Source organism: Aspergillus versicolor, assembly GCF_001890125.1.
Source record: "Aspergillus versicolor CBS 583.65 unplaced genomic scaffold ASPVEscaffold_1, whole genome shotgun sequence".
Taxonomy (NCBI): domain Eukaryota; kingdom Fungi; phylum Ascomycota; class Eurotiomycetes; order Eurotiales; family Aspergillaceae; genus Aspergillus; species Aspergillus versicolor.
Genome location: NW_024467524.1, coordinates 507,742 through 529,217, shown reverse-complemented (window position 1 = coordinate 529,217; position 21,476 = coordinate 507,742). Strand labels below are relative to the sequence as shown.

At 52.8% G+C, this 21,476-nt stretch overlaps 11 protein-coding genes and 1 non-coding gene across 12 annotated transcripts; 6 read left to right on the top strand and 6 right to left on the bottom strand.

Annotated features, from left to right (window-relative positions):
- Positions 1-33: 33 nt before the first annotated feature.
- ASPVEDRAFT_120676 (putative mitochondrial inner membrane protease subunit 1) lies at positions 34-637 on the top strand (the record flags this gene model as incomplete). Its single annotated transcript, XM_040805808.1, has 2 exons — positions 34-393; positions 458-637. The coding sequence occupies 2 exons, from the start codon at positions 34-36 to the stop codon at positions 635-637; spliced, it is 540 nt and encodes a 179-aa protein (XP_040661741.1).
- ASPVEDRAFT_145506 (mitochondrial 54S ribosomal protein mL38) lies at positions 341-2,179 on the bottom strand. The gene is made up of 2 exons (XM_040808063.1): positions 1,589-2,179; positions 341-1,539 (listed from the first exon to the last, which is right to left on the bottom strand). The coding sequence occupies exons 1-2, from the start codon at positions 2,121-2,123 to the stop codon at positions 815-817; spliced, it is 1,260 nt and encodes a 419-aa protein (XP_040661740.1). The 5' UTR covers positions 2,124-2,179; the 3' UTR covers positions 341-814.
- Positions 2,180-2,259: 80 nt separating this feature from the next.
- ASPVEDRAFT_35286 (mitochondrial 54S ribosomal protein uL4m) lies at positions 2,260-3,467 on the top strand. The gene is made up of 2 exons (XM_040810963.1): positions 2,260-2,439; positions 2,494-3,467. The coding sequence occupies exons 1-2, from the start codon at positions 2,356-2,358 to the stop codon at positions 3,268-3,270; spliced, it is 861 nt and encodes a 286-aa protein (XP_040661739.1). The 5' UTR covers positions 2,260-2,355; the 3' UTR covers positions 3,271-3,467.
- Positions 3,468-3,831: 364 nt separating this feature from the next.
- On the top strand, positions 3,832-5,380 carry ASPVEDRAFT_77749 (mitochondrial 37S ribosomal protein mS47; the record flags this gene model as incomplete). The annotated part of the gene is made up of 3 exons (XM_040816439.1): positions 3,832-3,882; positions 3,940-4,101; positions 4,166-5,380. The coding sequence occupies 3 exons, from the start codon at positions 3,832-3,834 to the stop codon at positions 5,378-5,380; spliced, it is 1,428 nt and encodes a 475-aa protein (XP_040661738.1).
- A 282-nt stretch (positions 5,381-5,662) lies between these two features.
- ASPVEDRAFT_121933 (putative iron-regulated transporter) lies at positions 5,663-7,340 on the top strand (the record flags this gene model as incomplete). The annotated part of the gene is made up of 6 exons (XM_040805932.1): positions 5,663-5,948; positions 6,004-6,167; positions 6,216-6,255; positions 6,286-6,470; positions 6,514-7,044; positions 7,101-7,340. The coding sequence occupies 6 exons, from the start codon at positions 5,663-5,665 to the stop codon at positions 7,338-7,340; spliced, it is 1,446 nt and encodes a 481-aa protein (XP_040661737.1).
- A 98-nt stretch (positions 7,341-7,438) lies between these two features.
- ASPVEDRAFT_211486 (Zn(II)2Cys6 transcription factor) lies at positions 7,439-9,551 on the top strand. The gene is made up of 3 exons (XM_040809457.1): positions 7,439-7,518; positions 7,563-8,474; positions 8,522-9,551. Exons 1-3 carry the CDS (start codon positions 7,513-7,515, stop codon positions 9,500-9,502), a joined length of 1,899 nt encoding a protein of 632 aa, XP_040661736.1. The 5' UTR covers positions 7,439-7,512; the 3' UTR covers positions 9,503-9,551.
- Positions 9,324-11,818, bottom strand: ASPVEDRAFT_58052 (arylsulfatase). Its single transcript, XM_040815405.1, has 2 exons — positions 11,336-11,818; positions 9,324-11,283 (listed from the first exon to the last, which is right to left on the bottom strand). Exons 1-2 carry the CDS (start codon positions 11,488-11,490, stop codon positions 9,600-9,602), a joined length of 1,839 nt encoding a protein of 612 aa, XP_040661735.1. The 5' UTR covers positions 11,491-11,818; the 3' UTR covers positions 9,324-9,599.
- ASPVEDRAFT_t1 lies at positions 11,770-11,848 on the bottom strand. Its single transcript has one exon. It is a non-coding gene; the product is annotated as a tRNA-Leu (tRNA).
- Positions 11,849-12,022: 174 nt separating this feature from the next.
- ASPVEDRAFT_77746 (sugar porter family MFS transporter) lies at positions 12,023-13,792 on the top strand (the record flags this gene model as incomplete). The annotated part of the gene is made up of 2 exons (XM_040816438.1): positions 12,023-12,179; positions 12,231-13,792. The coding sequence occupies 2 exons, from the start codon at positions 12,023-12,025 to the stop codon at positions 13,790-13,792; spliced, it is 1,719 nt and encodes a 572-aa protein (XP_040661734.1).
- Positions 13,793-14,009: 217 nt separating this feature from the next.
- Positions 14,010-15,317, bottom strand: atfB (bZIP transcription factor atfB). The gene is made up of 2 exons (XM_040809456.1): positions 14,241-15,317; positions 14,010-14,186 (listed from the first exon to the last, which is right to left on the bottom strand). Exon 1 carries the CDS (start codon positions 15,172-15,174, stop codon positions 14,281-14,283), a length of 894 nt encoding a protein of 297 aa, XP_040661733.1. The 5' UTR covers positions 15,175-15,317; the 3' UTR covers positions 14,010-14,186; positions 14,241-14,280.
- A 324-nt stretch (positions 15,318-15,641) lies between these two features.
- Positions 15,642-18,687, bottom strand: ASPVEDRAFT_211329 (uncharacterized protein). Its single transcript, XM_040809455.1, has 3 exons — positions 17,342-18,687; positions 16,963-17,283; positions 15,642-16,914 (listed from the first exon to the last, which is right to left on the bottom strand). Exons 1-3 carry the CDS (start codon positions 18,336-18,338, stop codon positions 16,109-16,111), a joined length of 2,124 nt encoding a protein of 707 aa, XP_040661732.1. The 5' UTR covers positions 18,339-18,687; the 3' UTR covers positions 15,642-16,108.
- Positions 18,666-20,540, bottom strand: snf4 (AMP-activated serine/threonine-protein kinase regulatory subunit SNF4; the record flags this gene model as incomplete). The annotated part of the gene is made up of 6 exons (XM_040817990.1): positions 18,666-19,223; positions 19,285-19,394; positions 19,445-19,801; positions 19,862-20,011; positions 20,072-20,213; positions 20,487-20,540. The coding sequence occupies 6 exons, from the start codon at positions 20,538-20,540 to the stop codon at positions 19,038-19,040; spliced, it is 999 nt and encodes a 332-aa protein (XP_040661731.1). The 3' UTR covers positions 18,666-19,037.
- Between the last annotated feature and the right edge of the window lie 936 nt (positions 20,541-21,476).

Below are 21,476 nucleotides of genomic sequence, written 5' to 3'. Positions count from 1 at the left end.
GCAATGAAGTGAAAAGAAACCAGACCAACAACAATGGAATCCCTTCTCCGCCATTTCCTCCGCACCACAACTCCGCGCTCCATCCTCCGTTTGACCTACTACACAGCGGGGGCCGGCGCAGCCGCAGCCCTATTCTGGGAGAATGTGCTGATGTTCCAGCTCTCCGAGGGGCCCTCGATGTACCCGACCTTCTCGCCGCGCGGCGACTACCTCCTGGTCTCGAAGATGCACAAGTACGGCCGCGGGATTGAGGTCGGGGATGTGGTGCGCTTCTACCACCCGAGCTTTTTGGGCGTCAATGGCGCGAAGAGGGTTATTGGGCTACCTGGGGATTTTGTTTGTCGGGATGAGGCGCTTAGTACGGGGGTTGGGGGGAATGGGGAGATGATAAGGGTATGCATGTTGCTTAAACTTCTTTCTGGGGAAGGAGGATGTGCTAATGATTATGGTGGTTTAGGTGCCGGAAGGGCATGTTTACGTAGGTGGGGATAATCTGCCGTGGTCGAGGGATTCGAGGAATTATGGGCCGATGCCGATGGGGTTGATCAATGGGAAGGTTATTGCGAGGATTTGGCCGCTGTCGAAGATACAGTGGGTGGAGAATTCGTTGAAGCCTGTTCAAGAGGCTATCGAATGAAGTGGACGGGGGTGCTGCTACAATGTCCCGATTTGTATAGTACGCATGCATGCATGACTGGAGTTTGGAGTCGGGTTTGAACTTGTGAAAGGTTGCTATATTCATACATATGGTTGTACAATACATCTAGGAACGAAATGTGATAGAACAAGAACAGTGGTGGAACGATAACCGAGGTTACCGGAAGGTAGAGGGGTTTCTTCTCTTGTAAGGCAGAGCCTCGCTTCTCTTGCGTCGGAGCTCCATCTCGGCTTCAGGGAAGCCAATCTGCTTCATGACTTCCGCTGTGTCCTCATCCCAGAGAGTTCGGAACAGGTGCGCTCCAATGGGCTTGAGGTGGTACCGCGCTTGTAATGTGCGGAGGAGGGTGGTGTCGCGGTTGGTATCCTTCGCCTTGACGGCCGCAAAGTCTAAAGGCTTGTTGTCCTTCTGCTCCAAGACGAAGAGCGACAATCGGTGGTAAGGGCTGCCCTTCTGAGCAACGGGAGGAAGCCAGGGCATGACCAGCTGCGACTCTGTCGAGAGCTGGGAGAGGTCGACCTTGGTGTTGATAGCTGAGATGGGGATGTTGACGGCAAGGTAGTGCATCTTGTAATCGAAGCTATCCTTTTCCACGTTGGGAACGTCCGAATCGACGACGGCGATAGTCACCAGCTTCTCTTCACCGTCGAACACTTGCACGTCGAGTTTAGGGGCGCTGGTGCTGACCATAGAGTTGACAAATTCTCCAGGCTGCACGGCCTTCCTGTTGAAATAAAGCTTGGTGTCGACAACCGGGTCGCAATGGGGAAGAACGTCGGGAATTACTTTCATTTGCGTAATTCGTTGAATGATGATCTTGCGGCGGTATTCCCTCCATTTCTGATCGGCGAGGTAGCGGTAGATAGGTTTGCTCATGTCACCTGCTCGTGGTAAGCATCTCTGTGAAGAAAGGAAGAAGTGTTTAATTACCTTGTCCGTCTTCAAACTTCTTCTTCACCAAAGGATCGTTGATATCAGCGAGAACCTTGAGCTTCTCAAGATGTATCTCCAGCGCGCGGAGCCGGGAGTGGGTAGAGTTCTTTGCTCGCTCCTCTGCCGACAGAGCCTGAATCTTCGCAATCTTCTCACTAGTAGCCGTAATTTCCTGCAGCTTCTGTTCTCGATCCGAAAGCAGGACCTTCCGTGCTTCCTGGAAACATTGGTAGGGAAGCTGTTCGAAAGGCACGCTGGGCGCACCCTGCAACGCGGCACGACGTCGACGGGACCCGACCGGCAAGATACCCTGTCGTATCAATCTTCGCTCTAACCGGGGACTTGACACAAGTGATGGGTCGGGCGATTTATAGAACGGTTGGCTCGCGGCTTCGGTCTGGGCTTCCTCCTGGGCGACTGCGGTGGTCTGGAAAGCGCGCGTCGTCTGCAGCTGGAGGCCAGAGAGGCCTCTCATTGAGGACCTCTGAAGGCATTGAATTAGAGGCCGGGAGGCCCGCTCACAATGGGCCATTGTTCCTGGAAAATGGGCGAAGGGGTGTAAATGGAGGTGGACGGAGACGGTCGCGCTGGCGGGTTGATGCTGAACTCTGGCCGGGAACTTTTTTTTCCTGGTTGTGCCAAGCCTCACCACTAGTGCCAAACCACCGCCCCGACTGAACTTTTGGCTGCTCTCAACCCGACAATTCACCTGGGGTTTTGACATTTATTCAATTCAATTACCCTTTGCCGCAACTATCGTCACAATGGCTGGGAATAACGTTTTCAGCACATTCAAATGGCTGTCTCGCAGCTCAAGGGGACTCCTTTCTGGGGCTGAAGCCACCACGGTATGATTTCCAGTCGGCCACTGGAAGAGAATACTAGAATTGACCGCTCAATAGCAACGATGCCTTTCACGATCGATGGCCACGGAGTCGCCGGCCGCCACCACCGAGTATCTTTCGAGAGAAGCCCTCCAAGCCAAGTGGGCTCCGAAGCCAGTCCTGGCGACAACCTACTCCTTCCCAACGATGGAACCCGTCCAATTTGTCGAATACCCCCGAGACCACCTGCAGATGCCTCTACGAAAAGACTTACTACACCGCGCGGTTGTATATGAAGGCGACATGACCCGACAAGGTTCTGCAAGCACCAAATGGAGAGGTGATGTGCACGGAAGTAATCGGAAGCTGTACGCGCAGAAGGGAACTGGAAGGGCGCGTGTTGGTGACAAGAAATCGCCAATCCGACGGGGTGGTGGTGTCGCTTTTGGCCCGCACCCGCGAGACTTTTCGTCTTCGCTTCCGCAGAAGATTTACGACCAGGCCTGGCGAATTGCTCTTAGCTACCGGTACAGGCGAGGGCAGCTCATCATCATCGACAATGAAATTGGAATTCCGGAAGACGCTACGCCGCACTTGATCAAGGAGATCTTCAAGGTCAACCGCTGGGGGAGGGAGTTTGGCCGGTCAACTTTGATCACAGACAAGGTGCACGAGCACCTATTCGACACGGTGGACGAAGTCAGCGCACACGCGAAGATCCTGGACCGTAGCGACGTGGACGTGAAGGATTTGCTGGAGACTGGCCGATTGATCGTGGAGAAGAAGGCTTTGGATCGCATTCTGTACCATCACTCGCGGGATTTGAGGAGCCAGCCAGCGAAGGCTACGTATTAATCAATGTATAGCGCCGGGTGCTTGGGATACTTTCATTTACTGGTCAATTCGACTGGGTGTACAAATAGATATTTTCAGTATTGTATGAATCTTTGAGTTCTTTGCATATTCTACGGGGCTAGTACATCAAGCACATGCACTGTATGAACAATTGGTATGAACTGTATTTCTGTGAGAAACAGCCCGTTTAAGCCTGTTTGACTACAAATATTTTTATTTTGCAATTAAGAGCATAAACAACAGGAATAGTAATATTTATGTAATTGCTCTAACATCATAGCGTTCCCTCGGCCATCTTCGCTTTCAGTCGGCGGCGGAAAACTGCAGGCAAAAAACTTCCGAGGTCGAAAATCCTCCAACTTGCGGAGTTCGAACCGATCATCTTTCGTCACGACCCCATCTATCCGACTTAATACCTTCGCTCCCTCGGTCCATCCCCTCCTTCTTTTTCTCTCTCTTCCTTCTCCCAGACAGTGGGTCTGCCTCATGTTACTCCGACACAGCCTCCCCCGGACCTCAACGCCGTCGAGCTGGTTCTCGCGGATATCACCAGCAAGCACCATGCCTCTTCGCGCCAAGGTGACCAACCCAGCTTTCACAGCGGCGTCAAAGGTATTCGACATCTGCAACAATATTTTTCGCGTGGTGAGCTAACGAATTGCTGGTTAGATGTCGACCGACTCAAGTGCAAAGACCCCTACACAGCCCTCGGAAGAAGACGATGTCCTTTTCAATTCTCTATACGGAGTGCGACTGGTAGAGCTCAACAGGCCAAAGAAGCTCAATTCGTTGAACGGCTCGATGGTTACCAAGATCCTTCCTAGACTTAAGGTTAGAAATCCGGATCGAAACATATTGGGAGCTCCGTTGCTAATCATGAAATGTGTTGATATAGGAATGGGAAAAATCTCAACTCGCCAACATCGTGATGGTCTCGGGAGCTGGCTCAAAGGCTCTATGCGCCGGCGGCGACGTTGCTGCTCTTGCGCTACAAAACGAGTCAGGTCCCGAGGGACAACAGGCTTCCGCCGACTTCTTCCAGCTCGAATACAAGCTCGATCACCTCATCGCAAACTACCCAAAACCTTTCATTTCCGTCATGGACGGCATCACAATGGGCGGAGGAGTCGGACTTAGTGTACATGCGCCGTTCCGTATCGCTACCGAGCGTACCCTTTTCGCCATGCCCGAAACGACCATTGGTTTCTTCCCTGACGTGGGCGGTTCATTTTTCCTCCCTCGCCTTGATGGTGAGGTTGGCACATACCTGGCATTGACATCGGCGCGTCTGAGCGGTGTTCAGACGCTGTACGCCGGCATTGCCACACACTACTTCCACTCCAGTGTTTTGGGCAACCTGACGACCCGCCTATCAGAACTGACTTTCAATGACCGCGTTTCTCGCGATGAGCGTTTGCGGCTAGTTAACAGCACAATGGCTGAATTCTCGACCGGTCTTCCTTCCATTCAGGAGGAGCCAATTCAGCTGGGTGGAAATGTGCGCCGCGCCATTGACCGATGCTTTGGCCATGATACAGTGGAGGAAATCATGCTGGCACTGGAACAGGAGACGGAGTGCAAGAAGTGGGCTAAGGAGACGCTAGAGACTATTTCGTCTCGGTCGCCTACATCTCTCAAGGTCACTCTGCGCCAGATGCGACTCGGCAAGCAGTGGACCATCTCTGAGACGTTCCGGCGCGAGGCTCACGTTGCTGCCCAGTTCATGCGCCACCCTGACTTTGTCGAGGGCGTCAAGGCACGTCTGATGTCGAAGCCCGCTCGCCAAGCTGCTTGGAAACCCGCAACTCTGGCCGAGATCAACCAGGATCAGGTCGACGCCTTCTTCAACATTCCGGAAGGCGAGCAGCGCATGGAGCTCCTGAGCAAGGGCGACTACAAATCCTACCCACACTTGATCTACGGCCTGCCTACGGAGAATGCGATCAAAAATTACGTGCAGAACAACCCGAACTCAAGGGGCAATATTATCGAGCACTTTGTGAAGACATGGGAAAACAAGGAGGGCGTCAAGGAGAAGGTCGGTGAGGTTCTGTCGCGACAGACCGTTAAGACTGACCAGGGTCTGCGGTGGAGAGACGACAGCGCGTAAAATGGCTAATAGTAGACTATGGCGTCTCTTTTTCATCTGTAGACTGTTTGTATGCATATTTACACAATTTTATTTAAAGGTTTAAGAAGTTCCGGTATATTCTCACGCCATAGGAAATAACCCGCTCCCCCGCAGTCTTCGAGCCGAGTGGTCTGAGTTTTCCCCCAAGGTTGCTCTGGCGGCTTCGAACTCGCCCTCCTGTTCCTATAAATCATAAGATCAGAATCCGATATGCAGATATCCAACTTCTACGCTTGTTAATTGATCGTGCCCTTCTCCATTATGGATTCCGAGCCGTTGATTTCCAACGGCGCTCCGGCTTCTTCACGGTCTTCCGCCAGTAACCGAGTACTGCTCCGACTCTACACATCCCACTTCCTGTCGACATGGAACTCGCGCATGTTTGAGTTTGGTGCTGTTGTGTTCCTTGCATCGATATTTCCCGGTACCTTGCTCTACGCCTCGGTCTATGCGCTGGTGCGCTCTCTCTTCGCAGTTGTTCTGTCGTCATGGCTTGGGGCGACGGTGGATCGATTAAACCGGCTGTCTGCCATCAGACATTCCATCAGTGCGTATTCATATAAATTAATTGTTTGAGAGATATATCGCTGATCCAGAGCTAGTATGGCAACGTATCCCCGTTGCGGTGTCTTGTATCTGCTTGGGGATTCTCTTGAGATCGCCACCCGCGCACTTATCATGGATACTGTTCACCGCATTAGTTCTACTTGCGGGCGTGGAAAAATTAGCTGCGACGGCTAATACGGTTGCAGTGGAGAGAGATTGGGTGCGTTGGCATTCAGGTATTCAATGGCCCAGAGCTAACATTTACTAGGCTGTGGTGATATCGGGCGCGCTGCTCGTTTCGCGGAAAGGTGCTACATACCTCAAACCTGATTTCTAAGGGCATGGCTCACATGGATTTATAGATCTGAATGCAACCATGAGACGGATTGACCTGTTTTGTAAGCTTGTCGCCCCGGTCGTGGTCTCTTCCATGGACGGCTTGCTATCCACCAAGATTGCGATCTGGGTGGTCTTGGGAATCAATGTGGCGGTCGTCCTAGTCGAATATTTTGCAATTGCACAGGTAAGTCAGTTGGCCTCGGTGTGTGGGGTTATTCTTACAAAAGCAGGTATACTATTCTGTTCCTGAGCTAGATCGAAGTTTGGATAGGCAAGACGACGAGGATCAAGGCGAAGGGGAGCAGGCAGAAGAACGCTCTCTCCTCAGGCGCATCTCGCAATATGCCCAAGGAACCATTGAACCATGGCGGGAATATGTGCGACAACCAGTGTTTCTGGCCTCTTTCGCCCTGAGTCTCCTCTACCTTACTGTATTATCATTCGGTCCGACCATGGTGACCTTCTTGCTCCACTCCGGATTCAGCTCCCTACAGGTCAGTGGTATGAGAATCGGCGCAGTCTTAGCGGAGATATCAGGGACCTGGGTTGCCCCATTCCTCATGGACCGGATTGGTCCTATCCGCTCAGGACTGTGGTTCCTTAACTGGCAGTTCTGTACACTGGCGGCGGGAGTGGCTGCTTTTGCTTTCGCGAGTGACTCTCCCCAATTAGTTGCGGTGAGTCTCATAGTTGGTGTCGCCCTCAGCAGGCTGGGTCTCTGGGGGTTTGATTTATCGGTGCAGTTTCTCGTCCAAGAGGTATGTAGCAGCCAGCAAAAACTGTCTTTCTACTGCAGCTGTCTAACTGAATGCAGAACATCGACTCTGGTAAACGAGCGCGCTTTTCAGCAACGGAAATGGCGCTGCAAAGCATGTTCGAGATGGCTTCGTTTGCTACGACGATTGTCTTCGAGGATCCTGATCAGTTCAAGTATCCGGTGTACATCAGCTACGGGGCCATTGGGGTTGCTGCGGTGTGTTTTGCGGCGTATGTGCGTCGGGAAAGAGGGCATTTGCTACACACGTCCAAGTGTATGGGCGACAGTCGGCTATAAATAGACAATTCGGTAGACAATTGAATAGATTAATAGGTAGTTGATCTTATGCTCCATATTCGTATACAATATAGATTGTCGTAAAATTAGTGCGGGGACGGATTTGTTCCCCGCAACAGCCCAACATCTCGGACATCCTCCCCTTTCTCTTCCACGCCGCTGCTGACTGCAAATGGAGGTATGTTTTAGTTCAAATCTGTAGAGCCCATCTAACATGCTCAGACACCGCCCCAAGCCCGGGGTCCAGGTCGTTCAGGACCCCGCCGCCGCACCGGATGCCTCACCTGTCGAGCCCGTAAAGTACGCTGCGACGAAGCGAAACCAAACTGCGCCAACTGCAGTCGTCTCCGGCTGCAATGTGTCTACAAAAACGTGATTATTCAAGGGATACCCCGTGCTCGGTCATCTCGCGCTCGATCGACTTCCAGTACTACACAGGAGCCCGAGGAAGCGTCGCCTGCTTCTGCTGTTAGCGACATTCGTACTGTGCCCCGACCGAGCGAGCAAGCACGCCATCAGCAAGCGGCAGCTCAACAGCACACAGCTTTACCGTCATCCAGTCCTGAGGGACCACCTCTTTCGGATTTCCCCGTCCCTTTCGACATGCTAGGGTTTATTGGGGAAATCACTTCTGATTTCCAGCAGAAGCATATCGATCTCACGAATGGGGGGACCATCGCCTCCTCTTCAACGGCTATCCCCGAGGTCGATGGTAGTCTGTTCCATGACGAGCGACAGATGACCTGGGGTCCTGGGGGACCAGGGGATATTGGACTTTTACCAGACCAGAACTCTCCTCGAAGGTCGAGCGCGGGAGAAATCTGGGAGGAAGAGCTGCTTGATTATTTCCGGGAGAGAGAGGCCCCGCCTACGATCTTTGGACCGGTCGATTTGGAGTGGAAGTATGTGAGAGATGCTATGCTTTCTGAGTCCGGGGACTCTCGTGCGCTTCTACTATCTATATATTGCTATTCGGACTTCCATAAGGCTTGGGTTGAGGGAAGGCCATGGAAACTGGCGCCAACGTATCATGCGCAGGCGAGTTCGGAGATTCAGACTTCTTTACTGGGGGATGTGGGCGAATTGTCGCTCAAGAGGATATTTAAGAGTATTTTGCTGCTTATGTTGGCCGAGGTGCGATCCCCTCCACCATATATACGGAAAGCTACTAACAGGAACAGCTCATATCCCACGAGAACTGGCGTCCAGCAACTCCGTTCCTCCACACCTCCTACCTCATTCTCCAACGCTTTTATAGTCGTACTCGGTCCTGGACTGGACTCGCCCATCTCATCGCCTCATGGGTCACTCTTCTCGACATCAAAGCCCTCGTTGCTGGCCGTGACGGGGACCCTCTCGCCGACTTTGGAAACCTCACCCCTCCTGAGGCCAATAACATCTCCAACCCTGCCTCAGAAAGCGATGACACCTCAGACGACCCTCTACTCACATGCCCAACCTACCTAATCACCCACTCGATCACTTCCCCAGCCTTCACCTTCTTCCTCGCCACTCAACAACTCACACGGCGCATCGTCATAATAGACCTACACCACCGCACTCGTGGCACCGTCTCCGACGAGTTCGAAGTCCTTCAGATTGCACACGCAGTCTCCGCAGACCTTGAGACTCTCTGGAACCGCCGCCCAAAAATCCTAGACCTCTACTCCTCAACACCCGGGGACGAAGAATCCCTCTATGATTTTCTCGCCCCGGCCCTGGCAACGACTATCATTCGGACTTTCAGGACGTACGTTGCGAACTTCCTCGCCTTGTTCGTATATCTCCACCGTGTTGCGTTTGCGATCTACCCACGTACCGATAGGGTCTATCGAGCCGTGGACCAGATTATCCATCTTGCGAAGGAGGAAAGTAGTCGTCCACATCGGTCTGGCAATACCTCCAGATCAGGATCCGTGCCAATGGGGTTTATATGGCCTTTATTCATTGCGGCCCTAGAAGGCTCAATTGAGCAGCGGGGTTGGATCGTCGCTGAGATACAGCGCATGGCGGCACTGGGCCCGGGACTGGGGCACCCCAACACAGGGAAGGCGTTAGTGCTGCTTGAGGAGATGACGAGGCGCCAGGATACATCAAGGACGTGGGCGGATTCGAGGTGTGTGCGCCGGGAGCTGTTTGCGGATTTCTTTGTAATGATATAACTGTATATATACTTCCATCTAAGTTATGGCACGACAGATCTGAGATCGTTTACTAAAAGCGTGTTATGTACATATTCATTTTATTGCCTTGTTATACCTAAAACTGCTTAACAGTTCGTTGAAACCTCGGCGGCTTCCGCGTAAACTTCTCAGGCTCATCCCTCGCCCCAATCTTCCAATAATCATACTCCATCCACGCATTCTCGGGCATCTGCGCCTCCGTCGCTTCAATGAACTCGCCCAGATCCGGGTTCAACGGAATAACCCCAGTCTCGATAACATACTGGTCCCAAAGCTTGAGCAGCTTCTCCAGCCGCTCGGGATACTTCTCTGCCAGATCATTCACCTCGCCGGGATCTTCAACCAGGTTATACAGCTGCCACCGCTCTGGACCCTTCGGCTTGGGTATATACACGATCTTCCAGTCCGCGAAGCGCAGGGCAGCCCGTCCGCATGTCTCCCAACCCTGGATGAAGTCTTTCTCGTGGATACGCGGGCTACTACCCTTCGCCCAGGCGTGGAAGCTCTTCCCGCGCATCGGAACAACCTCACGGCCCTGGTATTCAGGCGCGGGGTGTGAGATCCCAGCCATGGACAGGATCGAGGGGGCCAGGTCCATAACTGTTGCGAATTGGTCGGTGATTGCGCCGTTGCGCGCGCCGTCGGCTGTTTGGACAGAGGATGGGAAGCGCGCGAGGAACGGCACGCGCACGCCACCTTCTGTCGTGTATGCCTTGTAAAGGCGGGATGGGGCAGTGGCGGCCTGCGCCCAGCGCGGACCGTACCAGATGAAGGAGTCCCCGTTGCCTAGGTTCTCGTAGCTGTTGTCATAGTATTTGAGGAGGTGCGGGAGGACGCCGGATTGGACGAGCGGGTAGGCTTCGTATGCGGCGCCCTCGGCGCCGTTGTCGGACATGAAGCAGACGAAGGTGTTATCGAGTTCGTCGATGGAGGCCAGGTAGTCGGTTATTTTGCCGACGTTGGCATCGATGCATTCGACCATCCCTGCGAAGACTTCCATTGCGCGGCAGGAGAGTTTCTTTTCTTCTGCCGTGAGGGTTTCCCAGGGCTTGCCTTCGCCTTCGTCGACGACGACGGGGTGGGGTTCTACGTCCTGGCGAATCATGCCGAGAGCCTTGAGGCGTTCGAGGCGTTTTTGGCGCAGGGCGTCGGGGCCCTCATCGTAGACTCCGCGGTAGTGGTCGATGTATTCACGGGGTGCTTGTAGAGGCCAGTGTGGAGCTGTAAAGGGCAAGTACGCGAAGAAAGGCTTATCCTCATCTTCCTTCTTGTTCTTGTGCCAGTCGCTGAGATACTCGCGCAGTTTATCGCCATAGCCGTCGGACGAGTACCACCCCTCGGGCAGCTTTTTAACGTACTTGTCGTCCTCCATGTGTAGTGCGATATAGCTCGCCTCGAGGAAGGTCGGGGTCTCGTCTGGTTCCTGGAGCTGTGGTTCGTAAGCATAGTGGTTTGAACACGCGGGCAGATGGGCGAGCGAGCGGTCGAATCCACGCTTGAATGGGGAGCGTTCCGGCGTGAGTCCTAGATGCCATTTCCCAGACATGAGGGTGTGGTAGCCGGCGTCGCGCAGAATCTCGGGGAGAGCAACGACCCGCTCATTGAGATAGCCTTCGTACCCGGGCATACCGCGCTGGGGAGCAGTGTCTGTACTGGAGCCCTTGGGGCCGTTCTGGCCGGAGATGTTGGTCCATTCGATCAGGTTTCCAAGCCCGGCTATGTGGTGGTCGGTACCTGTCATGATCATGGCGCGGGTGGGTCTATCACTGTTACTTGACATCCTACAGGATGGAGTATATGCGGGGAACATACGAACAAGCAGCGGCGGCATGGAAGTCCGTGAACCGCACGCCCTGCTGGGCGATTTTGTCAATGTTGGGCGTGCGAATCTCGCTGCCGAAGCAGCCAATGTCGGAGAAGCCCAGGTCATCGGCGACGACAACGAGAAAGTTGGGGCGTTTACCCATGTTTGCGGTGTCGCGTGAGGCAGAGTTGGGGGTGGACGCTCTCCATGATGAAGCAGAAGCACAGCTGTATATAGCTGGATAGAATCGTCTATCGGCTGTCGGCAGAGCTGCGACGAGCTCCAGAGGGTCCTCGACCCCTCCCCCTCATCGATCACTTGGGAGGGAAGTTGTTACGGCCAGAGCGGGTGGTGCCATCTGACGCAATGTCGGCTGTCGGCTGCATTACTGTTTTGGTTGAACCAGGAAAGAGCAAAAAAAAAGAGAAAGATACATTATGTATGACAACGACCGGATTCGAACCGATGATCTTTCGAACTGCGGCCTAAACACAGCGCCTTAACCACTCGGCCACGTTGCCTGAGAATATCACAGTTTGTGATTTTTTGCCTATATTAGTCAGCACGTTCCTGAGGGGGGAAACTCTGTCCCTGGCACGTGGCATCCATGACAACTTGTAACTATACAACAACATTGTCTCGAATAACGTCATCTCCATCCAATCGCACTTTCTAAATCTCACAGATGGATGAGCATGTCTTCCTACACGCAGATTCCCCAGGGCCACCCTGATCCTGACCTCACTCCTTCCGACAACAACCCACCTCATGACTCCTCTCTCCGCATCTACTGGCTCGCGGCTGTTGTCTGCTGCGGGGGGCTCCTCTTTGGCTATGACTCCGGTGTCATCGGTTGTAAATCCAACCCCTAATCACCTAATCTAAACTAATAGATTAATCCAGGAGGCGTCCTCACATTCGACTCCTTCCTTCGCGACTTCCAATACTCCGCACACGACCAAACCCAAGTTAGTGCCATTGCCGTCGGCATCCAACAAGCCGGCGCCCTAGCAGGATGCCTGCTTATCTGGCCACTCACAAACCGCCATGGCCGTCGGCGCGCAATGATGCTCTGCTCCTCTGTCTTCTGCCTCGGTGTCCTCTTCGAAATCATCAACTCGCACTCCCTACTCATCTTCTATATCGGGCGTATCATCTGCGGACTCGGCGTTGGGGGTTCCGCCACCGTTAGCCCTATATACCTCGCCGAGATGAGTCCTAGACACCTCCGTGCCCGTCTCGGCAGCGGGTACCAATTCACTTTCACCGTCGGAATCTTCGCCTCATACTGGATTGATTATGCGCTGCAGTTTCGAGCCCCCACGCCTGCGCAGTGGCAAATCCCGCTCGCGCTGCAGCTCGTTCCCGGCGCACTCATGGGACTGGGAATGCTCTCCCTAACCGACAGTGTGCGCTGGCTTCTGGCAAACGGCCACACCCATGCAGCATGGACAAGTCTGCTCTGGATCCGCGGCGCAGACAATAAGGGCAAGAGAAGCAACAGCCCCTCAGCGGTAGCGGTAGCAGTAGAATTCGCCGAAATGAAACGCGCCGTCGACGACGACAGAACCGCTACCGCAAACTTCCACCCGCGCGAGCTCCTCCTCCGTCCGAACCTGCACCGCATCGCCCTAGCCGTCTTCCTCTTCGTCGCGCAGCAGGCCACGGGGGCGACGGCACTTGCCTACTTCGGGCCCCAGTTCTTTGGGCTCCTTGTTGGCGCCCCTAATGCCGGCGCAGGCACAGGAGAGGAGCAGTCAAAAGCAGAAGCAGCAACACATTCCCTCACCCTCTTTCTAACGGGGATCTTCGGCGCCCTTAAAGTCCTCAGCTGCCTATTCTTTCTCATTTTCGTGGCTGACCGGTTCGGTCGAAAACCCCTTCTTGGACTCGGCGCGCTCGGGATGGCAGGTTGCATGATTTTCACGTCTATCTTGCTGAAGTCCCAATCTATATCCCCTCCTCCCCCACCAGCTGAATCAACAACATCATCATCGATATCCCCCACAAGCATAATAACAATCCTCCTCATCTACACCGCAATAACAGTCTATAATCTCTCCTGGGGCCCATTGCCCTGGCCGCTAACCGCCGAGTTCTTCCCAACGCGTCTCCGCTCCCCGGGCGTGTCTCTAGCAGTCGCAAGCCAGTGGGCGTCGAACTTTATCTGGTCGTCCTCGACACCCTATATACTAAGGGATCTGGGGTGGGCGACGTTTTTGCTTTTTGGGGTCCTGGACTTGGGTATTGCGGCGGTTGTTTGGGTTTATTTGCCAGAGACGAGAGGGCTGAGCCTTGAAGAGGTACAGGGGGTTTTTGATAGTTATCGTGGCGTTGATCATGAAGGAGATGACTATGAGGAGGAGAGGGAGGGGCTTGTCAGGCAGGGGAGCTTTGAGGGCGAGGAGGATGGTGAGGAAGGTAGGAAGAGTGGTGCTAGTATGCATGCTGCTAGACAGACCTAACCTACTAATATAGCTATACTTGTATATATATCTAGCTAGTTTTATATCATTAGATTGTATTAACTCGATATTACATAATAACCATGTGTTGAAAGCGCGAGCTAGACTAATATATATGAACTATAACAGTGAACAGGAGAGCAATGTGTTCACACTGTCGAGCAAGAATGAGCTTGGCTCATCTGTAATCACAAACCTACAACTCCAAACTCCACAAGCACCTTAAATTAAAGCTCACGCGTGCTGAAACATATTCCACCCGAATTAAATAAGTAGCCCCCGAGATGTCACTGAAGCCGACCCAACGCTACCATATCATATCCTGCTTTTTTTTCTTAAGTCATAACGGCCGAACTCCAATAAATCAATATCGCTCGTCATCACTTTGAAACAGCTTCGTAAGTCACAAATTGGCCCTCCAGGGTGCCAAAAAATACACAAGTCATACGCTGTCAAAACGATGACCAGGCTCGATAATAATCGATATTTCAAGCCGTTGGCGGACAAGTACCAAAATCAAAGGCACATGGCTCTTGCTTCGTATCAGTGCCGCATCCGTAATATTGTGTAGGGACGGCTGAGTAGTCAGGTTGGCCGTCTTGAACGGTGATCCTTTTGGCCATATTTTGTATGTACGCCTTAATGGATTCGTGATCACATTCAGAATGTTCAAGAAGCTGGTTCTTCGCCGCCACTATGTCGTCCCGCAGCGAATTCACAGTACGGGTGAGTTCTTCACGTCTGATTCTCTCATACTCGAACCTGCTCTCCAACTGCGTATTCTGTTCCTTTTTCTTCTGGCGGCATTTGCTGGCTGCAAGCCGATTGCGCGCCCTCGTCCTCTCCTGTTTGTTGTCACCCGGAGACGAAGGCTCTACCGAGGTTGAAGCCCGAGTACTTGCGCTTCGACTGCCACCTCGGGATCGAGCGCTACTTCCTCGACGGCGCTTTGCAGGTACCCCAGACGAGTGCTCAATGCTCGAATGGAGCTCTGCGGGTTTGTGGGTCTCAACGGGAGAACGGTCAGATGGGGGAGTGATTTGGCCGTTCTGGACCTGGTGGTTGGTCGACATTTGTCCAAGCTGTGGTTTGTTCGAGCTGAGACTGAAATTGTTTGCGACCTTGGTACCAGCCAAATTGGAAAATGACTGGACATTGTTGACACCGCTTGTGACAATGCATGAAGGATTGACAGTGGGCATAGTAGGGTCAGCATCCCACATATCAATGTGTTCCTCGGGGGAGAGACTGTATGGGTTGCCCGCGATGCCAGGGATGTCGGACGGATACTGCAAACGCTGCATTTCCGACGCAGAAATGGTGCCTGACATGTTGGGAGAGATGAAAGGGGCTCCTAGAGGAAAGAAGTTGGAGCGAGACATGAGAGGAAATCAATTTAAAGAGGACGAGGATGTGAGGCTTGACTGCGAGCAGGAACCCATGAAGTCAAACAAAGAACAAACACGAGACGCGATGATGTACAAACGGCAGCACGGCAGTATTGGTGGTGTTTGACGATGTGTTGATGAAGAGAGGAAAGGGAAGAGAGTTCAGGTTGAAAAAGTAGGGAGAGGAAGGATCGGGAGGGAATATTTTGGAAGGAGAAGGAGGGGATCGGATACTTGTGCCATCCACTGTATAGTGCCGAGTGTGGTGAAGGCCGGATGAATCATCCGCGGCCAGGGTCTTGCCAATTGGATTTCGCAGCAAGCAAGCCCCGACAGCTCCTCAGATAGCTTGACATCATCGGTAGCCCGTCCATGAAGCCCAGGAACGCTGGAGCAGCGAGAGACATCATCTGTTGGTGTTTACGACTGTACCAGCGATGAAACGTCATCGGCAGTGAGGGCAGCGTCTGATTGGCGGCTGATTCTCCGTGGCAGCTGGAGTATCTTTTTCTTTTCGTCGGGGGGAACATCCGACAATCAACAGCGGTGGATCAGCAGAGCTTGCCTGGACTCTGGACTCTCGACGTGGGGCTTATAGCTCACTACCCTGCTGATAACTGTCCGAAACTTGTTCTCCGTTCTGTTTCTTGGTCGTCCACCCCTCTTCCTGCAACAGCCCGTCCCACCCGTCTTCTGGAGGCTTTGGTTGCGGCTGCCGCTATATCATTGATCGATGGCTCTCAAGGTTCACAGGCATGCCCCGCTGAGATAAGCGTTAGTGCCGCATGGTGATTGCCGTCCGGGCGCATGGCCCGGCCAACTGGATCCTGCGGCCGGTCTAGATTGATCTGTGCTCAGGTTCGGCATTATGAATTGTAATGAGGAAATTAATCCGACATAACTTATATACATTTGTCGCCGAAAAGCATCAATCCCCTGTCCCCGATCCTTCTCTGCTCTCGCCACTTGTCGCACGGCCCGGTCCTGCAGGTACATGGCCCTCTAGCCCACGCCGCTCCCAGATCCGCAGCTGTCGGCTGATGCTGCGCCAGTTTCCAATCAGGAGTGCAACCACCCGCTGGCTCTCGATCTCCTCCTGAATGGCATGGAACGTATCGGGACTGTCGCTTCGCCCGGCATCGATGAGGAGCGGGCCCAGAGTCGATGCAAGCTGGTCAGAACTTAGCTTGTCTGTGCTACTTGCAATGGGACGCCGATTTGACCGTCGGCGCTGACGCCGCTCTAGCTCGGCCATTCGTTCCGTTTCATGGAGCAGCAGCGAGCACAATCCAAACACCGCACAAATCAGATTGAGCTGCATCGAGCTGGTGAGCGCCAGTATTCCAAGGCTCATGGCTCGCACCTTGGCATAATCTTCGGCCGATAGCCCGGCGAGACAGCTGCCAGTTCGCTGTACCGACCGTGAAGAGATTCGCCCGTGGCAAATATTAACGAGAACCCGATACAGCTGCATAGACCCCAATATGCCACCAGGAATCCCTGCTAATAGTGCCTTAAAAGTGGATGCGATGCCGAGAACCCGCGAGCTTTGATTCTCCATGTCTGGCTCGGAAGCTTCATCTAGGAAACTCGGCAGTCTGCTGCTCCTCATTGTCATATGGATCCTAACCCTTTCCTTCTCTGCGGATAGAACCTGGTCTGCAAAATAGTGGTACGTTTGCGTGGCTGTTTCGAGGTCACCAGGGTCGACAAAGAGGCCTTGCATTCCTGGAGCTACGCGAACGTCAATAAACTAGACAAAAGTAGGGCTTGGAAACTGACCATAACTTCGCAGATGGTTGATAGTGGCCACAAAGCACACCGGAAGGTTGAGTGTAGTCGGTGCAAAATCACCTGGGAGTGTTAAGAAGCCAAAGCCACCAAGCCTAGCTAGTGTTTCTAACGGTTTCCCCTGTAACGACGTCATTAGGCATGATCCCGTGAAGGGCGTAGTAAACGTTTTCATTCGCCGTAAACTCCTTGTTCGGGGTACAGCTGGCTCAGCTTTGATATGCATTGTTGATCGCATAGTTCGAATCCGACCAAGGAGCCGGTCTCGTCTCCGCTCTAGCTTGTCATCGGGTACTGCAAAGATACCATCCACTACCACCATTAGAGACTGCCTGAGGGATCGAGATGCGTTCGTTATCACAGCACTCACCAGCCCTATCATATTGACTAGCTTCATCAGGGTTGGCACCCAGGGGTTCCAAATATAGATCGCACGCTAGCCTATTAAACGAGTCCGTAGCCAAACGCCGATCGGCAGGCGTCGGCCAGCCGTTGAACCCTGATAGCGTGGGGCAGCGCCAGCTTGATTGCGACCAGTTACTCATTTCACGGACTTCGCTAGGCCTCGATGAGAATGGGTTGTCTGAGCCACTGTACCCGGAACTTGATCGGTCTGTAGATTTGGTGCCCTTCTCTGGCTCCGAGAACGGATTGCTAACGTAGGTTTCTGAGCGTGCAGCTTCGTAGACATCGTCGAATGGGTTCTGGCGAATTATGTCCTGGTCTACAACGGTAATTGGCATCGACACCCGTTTAGACAGACGATGGCAAACAGTGACATTGGTAGCGGTTGAATTTACTGACTTTTCAGTTGTATCGCTGACCTTTCGAGTTTCATCGTCCACAGAAACCTTGGATAGCCCGTTGGGTTGCGTAGCAGCTACAACCTGATCGCTTTGTACCGCAACATCGCCAGCCTCTTCAGAAGTGGAGTTTTTGGGGTTTTCATCGTCTATATCTCCGTCCTTGCGGATATCAAAATCGAGTCTCCGCCGTCTGTGTGTACGGGTGCGAAAGAGAGTCTTGAAACCCGCGAAGCGTCGTGAAGAGTATCCCGAGTTACTCTGAAACTCCAATGGCTCCGTGGTACTGTTACCGGGAGCATCCAGCTGTGTGCTAGGTTCTGGATTGGACGGCCGTGGGCGGTTCTCTTGTAGCTGGTCCGTAGCGAATTCACCGCTGGATGCGCACACTTTTTTGGGACCCCCTGGTTCATTCGAGGGTGTTTCTTTCAGTGGGACTTTAATTCGTTGCGGTGACTGGCTCATAATTGACTGTGGCCGACCCAGGGTCCAAGAACGACGATTGTCGGATGCGTTGCTTCCTTTCCCTGACGACCAGGAAAAGATGCTGTTGAGGCGGACCATCCTGCTATGCAAGAGTAGCCGTAAAGGGTGTGTCAAGCAAATCCGCTCAGGTGTGAAACAAGTTGTTTTCTTGATGGATGTTTATGGCGGGGAAACAGAGCTGAACCCGTTTCTGTCGTCCTTTCCATTTGATGTTGGCAGGCTGGAACCAGCGTCCCTTCCTTTTTCGTGGGCTCATGCGCCGTCCCGGAAGAGAAGGTACGACCATAGCCCGAGCCGGCATCCATGATCCGAGCTTTCGCGATTAAGTATTGTCGAATGTCGAGTTTCTTGAGGGAGCTTAAAATGAGCCCTAGATTTGTTCAGTCGTACCAATTATACACCGCCGGGCATATCTCATACAGGACGGGATAGGAAAATACAAATACATCAGGAATTCATACAGAGAAGGGCGTTAATCATAATATTTGTCGTACAAATGGCAGAAATCTATTGTTGTAAAGCCAAACGCCGATGCTAGACTGCTGGCTGGCTATGAACTCCCCTGCAGGAATCATGCCGAATGAATCCAAAAGTCATATTATACCATCTTTTTGTCGAACAGCAGTTCCAGAAAGATAGGAACATTCAGAATGAGCCAGCCATTCGTCCGTTGACGGGCCATATCGTGGTCGTCTCAGGGCTGATCAGTAGATAAAACAAAAACACCGTTCCAATGCAATTGCAGGCCATGCGAAGACACCTGGGCGTGTCCTTAAATCATAAAGCTTCATCACCTTCACCTTCCAGCAGAATATACTGTAAAATGTCGCTCAGTGTTAGAACGCCTTTTAATCGGAAATTCTCGTCCACTACAACCAGACGGTGCACGCGGGACTTGCGGATAGTATCGAAAATGGTGTCTAGGCCGTCGTTTAGCGAGCAGGTATAGATTCCAGGGAAATCCTGTGGGCCACATATCAGCAAACACAACTAATTGAGGTATATAGTTGGAAGTAAGTTATACCGAAGGTCGCTTCTTCAATGCTTCGCCAACCGTAAGGCTCAAATCGTCATATACACCACCCTTAATCAATGCGATGACGTCGACTGATTCGAAGACATTGTACACAACACCTAGAAGATGTGAGCAGGCGATTAAAACCGTCACATTTAAACGTCCATACCTTCCGAATTCACAATCGGCACACTGGATATACTCCGCTCAACCAGGATATGAATCACATCAATGACGGGTGTGTCCATCGACGCGGTCGCAATATCACCGTAGGAACCCAGTTGGATTTCCCCCAAGGGTTTCTTCAGTTTCTGCGTATCGCTAAGGTTGACTGCCACAAATTTGAGAATGCGGTACTGCGTGATGACGCTGAGGACAAGATGTCGGTCTGTTTGGCTATCGTTGGTGACAAGCGGAATCCTTCGAGCTCGGGACTCGAGCATACGCCGACAGGCCTCGTACAGCGGTCGCTCTGGATCAATGGAAATTGTCTCGGGAGGCGCAACGCCCAATGCCTTTTCCACCTCTGTATCGTCATGTCAGTTGAGAGCGCATACCAGGAAGGGGAATTCCGGTTTCCACGGACCTCGAAGGTTATCCAAGCGGAATTGGTCAATCTGGTCCAAAGCTGCGGGGTTCTGGAAGTAATATTGAATGACATTGATGTAATCCGACGTAGTCAGAAGACCGGCAAAGGTGGACGACTTGGAGTCCCACAACGGTGCCGAAACGATGCCTATTATGCGCGCGGAGTCAACAATGGCTCTTCCCGTAGATTGTGGCCGCCCGAAGTCACAGGCGCAAAAGTACATACCATTCTGGATAAGAATGTTCAGACTCTCTTTCACCGAGAGCGCCGTATCGAAGACAATGAGCCGGAAACTCAGCGGAAGGACGTCATAGCTAGTGCGAACCTTGAGGAAGTTGCGAATGGCACTCTAGAACAGAAAGAAGGGAGCTCAATTAGCCTTGATCTCAGACGACTAGTCTAGTAGTTAACGAATCATCATTGGGGAACAGGAAGCGATGGCAAGTGCGGGGACACGGTGATGATCGATCGAGATGTCTACCCTCCAAGAGAAAGAGTTCTGACGTAGGCGAGACATGGGGGAGAAACGAGACAGACCAAGCTTCAAGAAGTCAAAAAGTCCCGAGCAGGGACGTAAGCAGGAAAAGCGAAAAAAAGAAAAATATATATATATTAAACTCACCAGGCCTTGACGCTCCTCCCGATCGATCGCCCTGTCTGGCTGGGATGGGGGCATTGGATGTGAGGGGGGTCGTGATCGGAGGTAGGAGGAGGGCTGGACGAAACCACGCTCGTGACCGCAGATTGGAAGGAGGGGAAGGACGGAAAGGGACGCGGACGGGAGCGTACGGGTGCCGACAGTGCGAGGCGTGGAGGAGGGAAAAAACTTGGTGGAAGGAGGAGGAGTGTTGGTGGTGGTGGTGTCGTTGGTCGGAGGCGGCAGCCCGGAAGCGCTGATTCTGCCCGTGGGGTTGCTGGTGCTGGTGCTGGCTGCCCGCTCACGATGCTGCTGGTGGTGTTGACGATACGAGCTCCCTTCTGACACGATTGCCATCTCGACTCAGCACCGGGGCACAGAGAGCCGCATACGATCTTGACCGGAGGAGGGGTGGCTACGTATCTAACTGGCTGGGGGTTTTTGCAGGGGTTGAGGATGCAAACGAGTCGAACTATATAAGAGCTTAGGATACGCATACGAAGAGCTTCGACCGTGGGGCAAAAAGAAGAAGAAGAAGAAGAAGAAGGAGAATGAATTTAACGAGTCCATAGTCAGACGTAAAATACCGGCGTAATGCGACAGTTCGCACTACGATCTATAGCCATCCGGTTCACCAATGACGCTTTCCAAGACTCACAGGCCCAAGCAGCTCCCAACAGTGTATGGACGGGAGGGGAAAGGAGGGGTTCCTCTGTCAGAATATTAATAGCCTACCACTGCATTCCTGTTCCTGTTGAGGTGCAGGATATCCAGTTTACGCATCGTCCTCAGTCTTGCTTCAAACGAACCATCTCATTCCCAAAATGGTGCTCTATCTTTTCCTCAACCAAAGCTGTCAATTTATTTGCAGCCTCAGGCCTCCTCCTCTTCACCCAAACGGCAACCCCGCCATCCCCGCACGTGACCCAACAGTGCGACGGCACTCAGACCCGACACTGACTCTCTATCCAACTC

Coding starts and splice junctions, on each gene's coding strand:
- ASPVEDRAFT_211329 (XM_040809455.1), bottom strand. CDS start 18,338: ATGGTCCGCCTCAACAGCATCTTTTCCTGGTCGTCAGGGAAAGGAAGC. Junction 17,284..17,341: donor TAGTCAATATGATAGGGCTG/GTGAGTGCTGTG, acceptor TAATGGTGGTAG/TGGATGGTATCTTTGCAGTA. Junction 16,915..16,962: donor CAACCATCTGCGAAGTTATG/GTCAGTTTCCAA, acceptor ACGTTCGCGTAG/CTCCAGGAATGCAAGGCCTC.
- ASPVEDRAFT_145506 (XM_040808063.1), bottom strand. CDS start 2,123: ATGGCCCATTGTGAGCGGGCCTCCCGGCCTCTAATTCAATGCCTTCAG. Junction 1,540..1,588: donor GAAGTTTGAAGACGGACAAG/GTAATTAAACAC, acceptor TACCACGAGCAG/GTGACATGAGCAAACCTATC.
- atfB (XM_040809456.1), bottom strand. CDS start 15,174: ATGTCTCGCTCCAACTTCTTTCCTCTAGGAGCCCCTTTCATCTCTCCC.
- ASPVEDRAFT_35286 (XM_040810963.1), top strand. CDS start 2,356: ATGGCTGGGAATAACGTTTTCAGCACATTCAAATGGCTGTCTCGCAGC. Junction 2,440..2,493: donor CTGGGGCTGAAGCCACCACG/GTATGATTTCCA, acceptor ACCGCTCAATAG/CAACGATGCCTTTCACGATC.
- ASPVEDRAFT_211486 (XM_040809457.1), top strand. Junction 8,475..8,521: donor TGCTGCTTATGTTGGCCGAG/GTGCGATCCCCT, acceptor TAACAGGAACAG/CTCATATCCCACGAGAACTG.
- ASPVEDRAFT_58052 (XM_040815405.1), bottom strand. CDS start 11,490: ATGGGTAAACGCCCCAACTTTCTCGTTGTCGTCGCCGATGACCTGGGC. Junction 11,284..11,335: donor CATGCCGCCGCTGCTTGTTC/GTATGTTCCCCG, acceptor TAACAGTGATAG/ACCCACCCGCGCCATGATCA.